The sequence below is a fragment of the Pristiophorus japonicus genome, chromosome 15 (genome assembly GCF_044704955.1).
Source record: "Pristiophorus japonicus isolate sPriJap1 chromosome 15, sPriJap1.hap1, whole genome shotgun sequence".
NCBI lineage: Eukaryota > Metazoa > Chordata > Chondrichthyes > Pristiophoridae > Pristiophorus > Pristiophorus japonicus.
Genome location: NC_091991.1, coordinates 109751536 through 109764579, shown reverse-complemented (window position 1 = coordinate 109764579; position 13044 = coordinate 109751536). Strand labels below are relative to the sequence as shown.

The 13044-nt window shown below is 55.0% G+C and overlaps 1 protein-coding gene across 3 annotated transcripts in view; it reads right to left on the bottom strand.

The window, feature by feature from the left end:
* tecpr1a (tectonin beta-propeller repeat containing 1a) overlaps nt 1-13044 on the bottom strand; it is a 125500-nt gene that overhangs the window by 31525 nt on the left and 80931 nt on the right. For all 3 annotated transcript variants that reach the window (XR_011596801.1, XM_070900768.1, XM_070900767.1), the window contains exon 23: nt 9714-9820. Coding sequence is in view for 2 of the 3 variants with exons in the window: in XM_070900768.1 (XP_070756869.1) it covers nt 9714-9820 (107 nt within the window). In the remaining variant the exon portion in view is untranslated. The remainder of the gene's footprint in view (nt 1-9713; nt 9821-13044) is intronic.

The window sequence follows — 13044 nt, the reverse complement described above, 5'->3', positions numbered from 1 at the left end:
CCTCACTGTGTGTGTGACCCACCCTCACTGTGTGTGTGACCCCCCCCCTCTCACTGTGTGTGTGACCCCCCCCCTCTCACTGTGTGTGTGACCCACCCTCACTGTGTGTGTGACCCCCCCCTCTCACTGTGTGTGTGACCCACCCTCACTGTGTGTGTGATCCCCCCTCACTGTGTGTGTGACCCCCCCTCACTGTGTGTGTGACCCCCCCCCTCACTGTGTGTGTGACCCCCCCTCTCACTGTGTGTGTGACCCCCCCTCTCACTGTGTGTGTGACCCCCCCTCTCACTGTGTGTGTGACCCCCCCCCTCTCACTGTGTGTGTGACCCACCCTCACTGTGTGTGTGACCCACCCTCACTGTGTGTGACCCCCCCTCACTGTGTGTGTGACCCCCCCCTCTCACTGTGTGTGTGACCCACCCTCACTGTGTGTGTGACCCCCCCCTCTCACTGTGTGTGTGACCCCCCCCTCTCACTGTGTGTGTGACCCCCCCCTCTCACTGTGTGTGTGACCCCCCTCTCACTGTGTGTGTGACCCACCCTCACTGTGTGTGTGACCCCCCCCTCTCACTGTGTGTGTGACCCACCCTCACTGTGTGTGTGACCCCCCCTCTCACTGTGTGTGTGACCCCCCCTCACTGTTTGTGTGACCCCCCCCCCTCACTGTGTGTGAGACCACCCCCTCTCACTGTGTGTGTGACCCCCCCCTCTCACTGTGTGTGTGACCACCCCCCCCTCACTGTGTGTGTGACCCCCCCCTCACTGTGTGTGTGACCCCCCCCTCACTGTGTGTGTGACCCCCCCCCTCTCAGTGTGTGTGTGAGACCCCCCCCCTCTCACTGTGTGTGTGACCACCCCCCCCTCACTGTGTGTGTGACCCCCCCCTCACTGTGTGTGTGACCCCCCCCTCACTGTGTGTGTGACCCCCCCCCTCTCAGTGTGTGTGTGAGACCCCCCCCTCTCACTGTGTGTGTGACCACTCCCCTCACTGTGTGTGTGACCCCCCCCCTCTCACTGTGTGTGTGACCCCCCCCTCTCACTGTGTGTGTGACCCCCCCTCTCACTGTGTGTGTGACCCCCCCCTCTCACTGTGTGTGTGACCCCCCCCTCTCACTGTGTGTGTGACCACCCCCTCTCACTGTGTGTGTGACCCCCCCCCTCTCACTGTGTGTGTGACCCCCCTCACTGTGTGTGTGACCCCCCCCCTCTCACTGTGTGTGTGACCCCCCTCACTGTGTGTGTGACCCCCCCCTCTCACTGTGTGTGTGACCCCCCCCTCACTGTGTGTGTGACCCCCCTCTCACTGTGTGTGTGACCACCCCCCCCCTCACTGTGTGTGTGACCCCCCCCTCACTGTGTGTGTGACCCCCCCTCTCACTGTGTGTGTGACCCCCCCCTCTCACTGTGTGTGTGACCCCCCCCCCCCTCACTGTGTGTGTGACCCCCCCCCCACTGTGTGTGTGACCCCCCCCCTCACTGTGTGTGTGACCCCCCCCCCCTCACTGTGTGTGTGACCCCCTCTCACTGTGTGTGTGACCCCCCCCTCTCACTGTGTGTGTGACCCCCCCCTCTCACTGTGTGTGTGACCCCCCCCCTCACTGTGTGTGTGACCCCCCCCCTCTCACTGTGTGTGTGACCCCCCCCCTCACTGTGTGTGTGACCCCCCCCCCTCACTGTGTGTGTGACCCCCTCTCACTGTGTGTGTGACCCCCCCCTCTCACTGTGTGTGTGACCCCCCCCCCTCACTGTGTGTGTGACCCCCCCCTCACTGTGTGTGTGACCCCCCCCCTCACTGTGTGTGTGACCCCCCCCCTCACTGTGTGTGTGACCCCCCCCCTCACTGTGTGTGTGACCCCCCCCTCTCACTGTGTGTGTGACCCCCCCCTCACTGTGTGTGTGACCCCCCCCTCACTGTGTGTGTGACCCCCTCTCACTGTGTGTGTGACCCCCCCCCCTCACTGTGTGTGTGACCCCCCCCCTCACTGTGTGTGTGACCCCCCCCCTCACTGTGTGTGTGACCCCCTCTCACTGTGTGTGTGACCACCCCCTCTCACTGTGTGTGTGACCCCCCCCCTCACTGTGTGTGTGACCCCCCCCTCACTGTGTGTGTGACCCCCTCTCACTGTGTGTGTGACCACCCCCTCTCACTGTGTGTGTGACCCCCCCCTCTCACTGTGTGTGTGACCCCCCCCCTCACTGTGTGTGTGACCCCCCCCTCACTGTGTGTGTGACCCCCTCTCACTGTGTGTGTGACCCCCCCCTCTCACTGTGTGTGTGACCCCCCCCTCTCACTGTGTGTGTGACCCCCCCTCTCACTGTGTGTGTGACCCCCCCCTCACTGTGTGTGTGACCACCCCCTCTCACTGTGTGTGTGACCCCCCCTCACTGTGTGTGTGACCCCCCCTCACTGTGTGTGTGACCCCCCCCTCTCACTGTGTGTGTGACCACCCCCCTCACTATGTGTGTGACCCCCTCTCACTGTGTGTGTGACCCCCCCTCACTGTGTGTGTGACCCCCCCCCTCACTGTGTGTGTGACCCCCCCCTCACTGTGTGTGTGACCCCCCCCTCTCACTGTGTGTGTGAGACCCCCCCCTCTCACTGTGTGTGTGACCACTCCCCTCACTGTGTGTGTGACCCCCCCCTCTCACTGTGTGTGTGACCCCCCCCTCACTGTGTGTGTGACCCCCCCCCCTCACTGTGTGTGTGACCCCCCCCCCTCACTGTGTGTGTGACCCCCCCCCTCTCACTGTGTGTGTGACCCCCCCCTCACTGTGTGTGTGACCCCCCCCTCACTGTGTGTGTGACCCCCCCCTCACTGTGTGTGTGACCCCCCCCTCACTGTGTGTGTGACCCCCCCCCTCACTGTGTGTGTGACCCCCCCCCTCACTGTGTGTGTGACCCCCCCCCTCACTGTGTGTGTGACCCCCCCTCTCACTGTGTGTGTGAGACCCCCCCTCTCACTGTGTGTGTGACCACTCCCCTCACTGTGTGTGTGACCCCCCCTCTCACTGTGTGTGACCCCCCCTCTCACTGTGTGTGTGACCACTCCCCTCACTGTGTGTGTGACCCCCCCCCTCTCACTGTGTGTGTGACCCCCCCCTCTCACTGTGTGTGTGACCACTCCCTATCACTGTGTGTGTGACCCCCCCTCTCACTGTGTGTGAGACCCCCCTCACTGTGTGTGTGACCCCCCCTCACTGTGTGTGTGACCCCCCCTCACTGTGTGTGTGACCCCCCCTCTCACTGTGTGTGTGACCACCCCCTCTCACTGTGTGTGTGACCCCCCCCCTCTCACTGTGTGTGTGACCCCTCTCACTGTGTGTGACCCCCCCTCTCACTGTGTGTGTGACCACTCCCCTCACTGTGTGTGTGACCCCCCCCCTCTCACTGTGTGTGTGACCCCCCCCTCTCACTGTGTGTGTGACCCCCCTCTCACTGTGTGTGTGACCACTCCCCTCACTGTGTGTGTGACCCCCCCTCTCACTGTGTGTGTGACCCCCCCCTCTCACTGTGTGTGTGACCCCCCCCTCTCACTGTGTGTGTGACCCCCCCCTCTCACTGTGTGTGTGACCCCCCCCTCTCACTGTGTGTGTGACCCCCCCCTCTCACTGTGTGTGTGACCCCCCTCTCACTGTGTGTGTGACCACTCCCTCTCACTGTGTGTGTGACCACTCCCCTCACTGTGTGTGTGACCCCCCCCACTCACTGTGTGTGTGACCCCCCCCACTCACTGTGTGTGTGACCACTCCCCTCACTGTGTGTGTGACCACTCCCTCTCACTGTGTGTGTGACCACTCCCCTCACTGTGTGTGTGACCACTCCCTCTCACTGTGTGTGTGACCACTCCCCTCACTGTGTGTGTGACCCCCCCCTCTCACTGTGTGTGTGACCCCCCCCCTCTCACTGTGTGTGTGACCACTCCCTCTCACTGTGTGTGTGACCACTCCCCTCACTGTGTGTGTGACCCCCCCCTCACTGTGTGTGTGACCCCCCCCCCTCTCACTGTGTGTGTGACCACTCCCTCTCACTGTGTGTGTGACCCCCCCCCTCTCACTGTGTGTGTGACCACTCCCCTCACTGTGTGTGTGACCACTCCCCTCACTGTGTGTGTGACCCCCCCCTCTCACTGTGTGTGTGACCCCCCCTCTCACTGTGTGTGTGACCCCCCCCTCTCACTGTGTGTGTGACCACCCCCTCTCACTGTGTGTGTGACCACCCCCTCTCACTGTGTGTGTGACCCCCCCCCTCTCACTGTGTGTGTGACCACTCCCCTCACTGTGTGTGTGACCCCCCCTCACTGTGTGTGTGACCACCCCCTCTCACTGTGTGTGTGACCCCCCCCTCTCACTGTGTGTGTGACCCCCCCCTCTCACTGTGTGTGTGACCCCCCCCTCTCACTGTGTGTGTGACCACTCCCCTCACTGTGTGTGTGACCACTCCCCTCACTGTGTGTGTGACCACTCCCCTCACTGTGTGTGTGACCCCCCCCCTCTCACTGTGTGTGTGACCCCCCCCTCTCACTGTGTGTGTGACCCCCCCTCTCACAGTGTGTGTGACCCCCCCCTCTCACTGTGTGTGTGACCCCCCCCTCTCACTGTGTGTGTGACCACTCCCCTCACTGTGTGTGTGACCCTCCCCTCACTGTGTGTGTGACCCCCCCCTCTCACTGTGTGTGTGACCACTCCCCTCACTGTGTGTGTGACCACTCCCCTCACTGTGTGTGTGACCACTCCCCTCACTGTGTGTGTGACCCCCCCCCTCTCACTGTGTGTGTGACCCCCCCCTCTCACTGTGTGTGTGACCACTCCCTCTCACTGTGTGTGTGACCACTCCCCTCACTGTGTGTGTGACCACTCCCCTCACTGTGTGTGTGACCCCCCCTCACTGTGTGTGTGACCCCCCCTCTCACTGTGTGTGTGACCACTCCCTCTCACTGTGTGTGTGACCACTCCCCTCACTGTGTGTGTGACCACTCCCCCTCACTGTGTGTGTGACCACTCCCCTCACTGTGTGTGTGACCACTCCCTCTCACTGTGTGTGTGACCACTCCCCTCACTGTGTGTGTGACCCCCCCCTCTCACTGTGTGTGTGACCCCCCCCCTCTCACTGTGTGTGTGACCACTCCCCTCACTGCGTGTGTGACCACCCCCCTCACTGTGTGTGTGACCCCCCCTCTCACTGTGTGTGTGACCACTCCCCTCACTGTGTGTGTGACCACTCCCTCTCACTGTGTGTGTGACCACTCCCCTCACTGTGTGTGTGACCACTCCCTCTCACTGTGTGTGTGACCACTCCCTCTCACTGTGTGTGTGACCACTCCCCTCACTGTGTGTGTGACCACCCCCTCTCACTGTGTGTGTGACCGCCCCCTCTCACTGTGTGTGTGACCCCCTCTCACTGTGTGTGTGACCACTCCCCTCACTGTGTGTGTGACCACCCCTCTCACTGTGTGTGTGACCACTCCCTCTCACTGTGTGTGTGACCACTCCCCTCACTGTGTGTGTGACCACCCCCTCTCACTGTGTGTGTGACCCCCTCTCACTGTGTGTGTGACCACTCCCCTCACTGTGTGTGTGACCACTCCCCTCACTGTGTGTGTGACCCCCCCTCACTGTGTGTGTGACCCCCCCTCTCACTGTGTGTGTGACCACTCCCTCTCACTGTGTGTGTGACCCCCCCTCACTGTGTGTGTGACCCCCCCTCTCACTGTGTGTGTGACCCCCCCTCTCACTGTGTGTGTGACCACTCCCTCTCACTGTGTGTGTGACCACTCCCCTCACTGTGTGTGTGACCACCCCTCTCACTGTGTGTGTGACCCCCCCTCTCACTGTGTGTGTGACCCCCCCCCCTCACTGTGTGTGTGACCACCCCCTCTCACTGTGTGTGTGACCACTCCCCTCACTGTGTGTGTGACCACCCCCCTCACTGTGTGTGTGACCCCCCCTCTCACTGTGTGTGTGACCCCCCCCTCTCACTGTGTGTGTGACCACCCCCCTCACTGTGTGTGTGACCACCCCCTCTCACTGTGTGTGTGACCACCCCCCTCACTGTGTGTGTGACCACTCCCCTCACTGTGTGTGTGACCACTCCCTCTCACTGTGTGTGTGACCACTCCCCTCACTGTGTGTGTGACCCCCCCTCACTGTGTGTGTGACCCCCCCCCCCTCACTGTGTGTGTGACCACTCCCTCTCACTGTGTGTGTGACCACTCCCCTCACTGTGTGTGTGACCACCCCCTCTCACTGTGTGTGTGACCCCCCCTCTCACTGTGTGTGTGACCACTCCCCTCACTGTGTGTGTGACCACTCCCTCTCACTGTGTGTGTGACCACTCCCTCTCACTGTGTGTGTGACCACTCCCCTCACTGTGTGTGTGACCACCCCCCCTCACTGTGTGTGTGACCCCCCCCTCTCACTGTGTGTGTGACCACTCCCCTCACTGTGTGTGTGACCCCCCCCCCCCTCACTGTGTGTGTGACCACTCCCTCTCACTGTGTGTGTGACCACTCCCCTCACTGTGTGTGTGACCACCCCCCCTCACTGTGTGTGTGACCCCCCCCTCTCACTGTGTGTGTGACCCCCCCTCTCACTGTGTGTGTGACCCCCCCTCTCACTGTGTGTGTGACCCCCCCTCTCACTGTGTGTGTGACCCCCCCCTCTCACTGTGTGTGTGACCCCCCCCTCTCACTGTGTGTGTGACCCCCCCCTCTCACTGTGTGTGTGACCCCCCCTCTCACTGTGTGTGTGACCACCCCCTCTCACTGTGTGTGTGACCACCCCCTCTCACTGTGTGTGTGACCACCCCCTCTCACTGTGTGTGTGACCCCCCCCTCACTGTGTGTGTGACCACTCCCCTCACTGTGTGTGTGACCCCCCCTCACTGTGTGTGTGACCACTCCCCTCACTGTGTGTGTGACCACCCCTCTCACTGTGTGTGTGACCCCCCCTCACTGTGTGTGTGACCACCCCTCTCACTGTGTGTGTGACCACCCCCCTCACTGTGTGTGTGACCACCCCTCTCACTGTGTGTGTGACCACTCCCTCTCACTGTGTGTGTGACCACCCCCCTCACTGTGTGTGTGACCCCCCCTCACTGTGTGTGTGACCCCCCCCCTCTCACTGTGTGTGTGACCACCCCCTCACTGTGTGTGTGACCACCCCCCTCACTGTGTGTGTGACCCCCCCCCTCTCACTGTGTGTGTGACCACTCCCTCACTGTGTGTGTGACCCCCCCTCACTGTGTGTGTGACCCCCCCCCCTCTCACTGTGTGTGTGACCACCCCCCTCACTGTGTGTGTGACCCCCCCCCTCTCACTGTGTGTGTGACCCCCCCCTCTCACTGTGTGTGTGACCCCCCCCCTCTCACTGTGTGTGTGACCACCCCCTCTCACTGTGTGTGTGACCACCCCCTCTCACTGTGTGTGTGACCACCCCCCCCCCCACCTCACTGTGTGTGTGACCCCCCCCCTCTCACTGTGTGTGTGACCCCCCTCACTGTGTGTGTGACCCCCCCCTCTCACTGTGTGTGTGACCCCCCCTCTCACTGTGTGTGTGACCCCCCCCCTCTCACTGTGTGTGTGACCCCCCCCTCTCACTGTGTGTGTGACCCCCCCCTCTCACTGTGTGTGTGACCACCCCCTCTCACTGTGTGTGTGACCACCCCCTCTCACTGTGTGTGACCACTCCCTCTCACTGTGTGTGTGACCGCCCCCCCCCCCACCTCACTGTGTGTGAGACCCCCCCACCCCTAATCTTTTCTTGAAACATGCAGATAGCACAGCAATCTGTGAAAAATAAATGCCATGGGCAGCGATGTGAAGAATGATTATCTGACTATGCCGTATAGACAGTGGGTATGAAAAACTGACGTCCCTGAGCAGTGTTACTGTATCATTCATAAACAGTGTCTGCATGCGCTTCAACAATGTGACGTCACATCCGCGGTAATTACATGCTCGTGTGGTTTTGCATGTGTAGTGTGTGCAAAACAATTTATCTGGTCATTATCACATTGCTGTTTGTGGGAGTTGCTTGTGCGCAAATTGGCTGCCGTGTTTCCCACATTACAACAGTGACGAATGTAAAGCGCTTTGAGATGTCAGGTGATCTATATAAAGGCAAGTGTTTCATATAGATAAACACAACTTTTTTTTAATATACACACATACATATACACACACACATATATTTAAATACATGATCTCATTAAATGGCGGAACAGGCTCGAGGGGCTGAATGGCCTCCTGTTGTTGTGTTCCTATGACAGGGAGGGGCACCAGTAAATGGGGGATAGGGAGGGGCACCAGTAAATGGGAGACAGGGGAACCAGCCCACACTGCGATATGTGTTCGCACTAGATCCATGCAGCAGAGCAGGTCTCCAGTCGTCCTGGTTAACCCTTGCCACTGGACCAAGACCTAGCTCTGTCAAGCCCGTGTGGTGGCTGGTGTGCAACGGCCACCCCACGTTAAAAAAATCCACGCACAGGCATCTTCCACCCCCTCAATTGGAGTTCAGGACTGGAACATCGGGTCCTTCATTGAAACACCTGTGAACTCATGTGGAAGCAAGTCATCCTCGTTCGAGGGACCACCGATGATGTTGATGATGTATGTGCAACGGTTACAATATCAGCTGCTACAAATCTTTGCCTCGCTACATTATGCAGCCTACATTTCCATCCTGGCTGTTTTGCTGTTTTCCCATTGTGTATCCCCGGATATGGTTTAGAAAATATGGTCACCCTAAGCTAAATAAACATATGAGGGAGAAAGGAATAGAAGGTTAAACTGATGGGGTTAGATGAAGAGGGGTGGGAGGAGGCTTGTGTGGAGCATAAACACCGGCAGAAACCACTTGACTGACAGGCCTGTTTCTGTGCTGTAGACTCGATGGGGCTGAAATTGGTGAAGGGCAAGGGCCGCCCAAAGGACTGCTGATGGCCGCCGAGATATCCGATGGTACTCAGGCCAGGGTTTTTGACAAAAACGGTCCTTGAAAGGAAGGGCGGCCGGCGGCAAAAGAGGGACTTACGCCGTCAATCTGGGCGGCAGTTCTCATTCTCGGCGGCAGAGGCGCTTGCCACCCAAGTGTCGCCGAGGATGGAGTCGGGCCCATGGAGGGTCGAAGAGCTTCAAATAAAAAGCATCAAAAACATTTTTTTTAAAAAAACATTGGAAGACCTTCAGGGGACCCCATCAAGATAAGTCGCTGTAAAGAAAATTTGTAAAAAATTGTTTATTAACCTTTTTTTTCAGCTCTTCATACCTACCGTCGGGGACAGACCAGCCTCCTCGCAGAGGTCCACCCCCGTTCTGACGCCGACTCCCGCCCACACCAATCTGGCATCTCGGTGAGCGGGAATCCACTTACGCCACTCGGTCGTCCGCTGACGTCAGCGAGCGGTTCCCAGCAGCTCTCCCTCCCGCCCGCTCCAGCCCAAATCGAAACTGGCACAGGGCGCAACTCGAGGAGGAATGTGGGCGGTAAGGCCATCAATTTCGGCCCCTGTGTAATTCTATATAAACAATTCAGGTCGATGACCTTTCATCACCGACCTGAAACATTAACTCTGTTTCTCTCTCTGCCGATGTTGCCTGACCTGCTGAGTGTTTCCCAGCATTTTCTAAGGTGATACAAGTTCCTGCTATTGGTATGGAACGTAATGTAAATGAACAACCACAATGGACGTTTACACATCAGAAAGCACTGACCTGATCAAGAGGACCAATAGACACTTTGCGAACATTAGTAGAAACGTGTTGCCAGCCTGATCCCTGTGGATAACTTGGAGCAATACCTTGGCGAAACCATAAATTACCTAGAATAAAAGCACCAATAATTTAGGATAATTCAACTTTTCACCCTGCAGAATAGTAATGCTCAGTAAAATCTTTCTCTTGTATATATTATATCTATATCTATCTATCTACATATATATATATTAAAAAAATACTTTAGGGAAATGGCAAAGACTTTGAACAAATATTTTGTATCAGTCTTCACGGTAGAAGACACTAAAAACATCCCAATAATAGAGGGGCAAGCGGGGCAGATAATCAAGGGGCTATAGGGAGGGAGGAACTTAAAACAATCACTATCAGTAAAGAAAAAGTATGGTAAAATAATGGGACTAAAGGTGGACAAGTCCCCTGGACCTAATGGCCTGCATCCTAGGGTCTTAAAAGAGATAGTGGAGGCATTGGTTGCAATCTACCAAAATTCCTTGGATTCTGGAGAGATCCCAGCAGACTGGAAAATTGCAAATGTAATGCCGCTATTTAAAAAAGGAGGGAGACAGAAAGCAAGAAACTATAGACCAGTTAGCCTAACATCTGTCGTTGGGAAAATGCTGGAGTCCATTATTAAGGAAGCAGTAGCAGGACATTTGGAAAAGCATAATTCAATCAAGCAGAGTCAGCATGGTTTTATGAAAGGGAAATCATGTTTGACAAATTTGCTTGAGTTCTTTGAGGATGTAATGAGCAGGGTGGATAAGGGGGAACCAGTGGATGTGGTGTATTTGGATTTCCAGGAGGCATTCGATAAGGTGCCACATCTAAGGTTACTCCACAAGATAAGAGCCCATGGGGTTGGGGGTAATATATTAGCATGGATAGAGCTAACTAACAAAAAACAGAGAGTCGAGATAAATGGGTCATTTTCCGGTTGGCAAACGGTAACTAATGGGGTGCCACAGAGATCAGTGCTGGGGCCTCAACTGTTTACAATTTATATTAATGACTTGGATGAAGGGACCGAGTGTAAAGTAGCCAAGTTTGCTGATGATACAAAGATGGGTGGGAAAACAAGTTTTGAGGAGGACACAAAGAATCTGCAAAGGGATATAGACAGGCTAAGTGAGTGGGCAAAAATTTGGCAGATGAGTATAATGTGGGAAAGTGTGAGGTTATCCACTTTGGCAGGAAAAATAATAAAGCACATTATTATTTAAATGGAGAGAGATTACAAAATGCTGCAGTACAGAGAGATCTGGGGGTCATTGTGCATGAAACACAAAAAGTTATTATGCAGGTACAGCAAGTAATCAGGAAGGCAAATGGAATGTTGGCCTTTATTGCAAGGGAGATAGAGTATAAAAGCAGAGAAGTCCTGTTACAACTGTACAGGGTATTGGTGAGGTCACACCTGGAGTACTGCGTATAGTTTTGGTCTCCTTATTTAAGGAGGGATATACTTGCATTGGAGGCAGTTCAGAGAAGGTTCAATAGGTTGATTCCTGAGATGAAATGGTTGACTTATGAAGAAAGGTTGGGCAGGTTGGGCCTTTACACATTGGAGTTTAGAAGAATGTGAGGTGATCTTTTTGAAACATATAAGATAATGAGGGGGCTCGGCAGGGTAGATGTAGAGAAGATGTGTCCCCTCGTGGGGGAGTCTAGAACTAGGGGGCATAGTTTCAGAATAAGGGGTCGCCCATTTAGAACTGAGATGAGGAGGAATTTCTTCTCTGGGTCATATATCTGTGGAATTCTCTGCCCCAGAGAGCTGTGGAGGCTGGGTCATTGAATATATTTAAGGTGGAGTTAGACAGATTTTTGGACGATAAGGGGAGTGGATGAGGAAGCGGAGCTGAGCCCAAGATCAATCAGCCATGATCTTATTGAATGGCGAAGCAGACTTGGGCCAAATGGCTGACAACTGCTCCTATTTCTTATGTTCTTATACCAATCCCATTCTAGTTCCCCATTTCATTTAAAAAAATGATTTATATTACTAGTTGAAAGGGCAGTGGAAGCAGATTCGATAGTAACTTTCAAAAAATAATTGAATAAATACTGGAAGGGGAGAAATTGGCAAGGTTATGGAGAAGGGGCAGGGGAATAGGACTAATTGGATAGGTTTTTCAGAGAGCCAGCACAGGCACGCTGGGCCAAATGGCCTCCTTCTGCGCTGTACCATTGTGTCCCAGAAGGTTATCTGATCCAGCTTGATTTTGCACCCGGGAGAACAGAAGGGTGGAGGGCCACATATGGCAATACACAAGTGACTGACATTTGACATTTCTGAGTAGTCACACAAGTTGCCACTAGTTACCAATGCATCACAAAGAAATAAGATTTTTAGGGTGATTCATACAAACCACACGTCCAGGTACTGCACACAAAGCAAATTTCACCCCTTCCTTCAACACAAGACTTGTGGCAATGCTGAAAACTGCAGGCAGTCCCTTATGCAGCTATGTGTGTGAAACCAATACAAGCTTGAGCTTGGTTCTGTATTGTTTACACTGTGTGGCTCAGATTCTTATTTTTAATATATATGTTTAGAATGATACAGTTCAGGAGGAGGCCATTCAGCCCATAATGCCTCTTTGATAGAGCTGTCCAATTAGTCCCACTCCCCTGCTCTTTCCCCACGGCACTGCAAAATGCTTTCTCCTTCAAGTATTTATTCAATTCTCTTTTGAAAGTTATTATTGAAACTGTTTCCAACTCCCTTTCAGACAGTGCAATCCAGCACATAACTCGGTAAAAAAAATGTTTCCTCATGTCGCCTCTGGTACTTTTGCCAATCACCTTAAATCTGTGTCCTCTAGATACCGACGCACCTGCCAGTGGAAACAGTTTCTCTTTGTTCCTGGGATGTGGGCGACACTGACAAAGCAGCATTCAGTGCCCATCATTAGTTACCCCGAGGGCATCAAGAGTTATCCATGTAGTGTGGGACTGCAGTCACGTGTGGGGCAACCAGGTAAGGAGTGGCCGACTCCATTTCCTGAAGGACATTAGTGAACCTCTTGGGTTTTTACAACAATCCGGCAGTTTTTCTGGTGTCAGCTTATTAATATATCAGCTCAATGCAGGCTCGAGTTAATAGTATCTCTTCTTTCGATCAGGCACTTTACAACCTCGACATTGAGTTCAACAATTTCAGATTATAACCACCTCTTCCATTTTCTCATACAGCAGTTGCTGGTAATGGTTCTGCTGTTGCCATTTCATCATCATCACAGGCGGTCCCTCGAATTGATGATGACTTGCTTCCATGTCAAAAAGTTCACAGATGTTTCAATGAAGGACC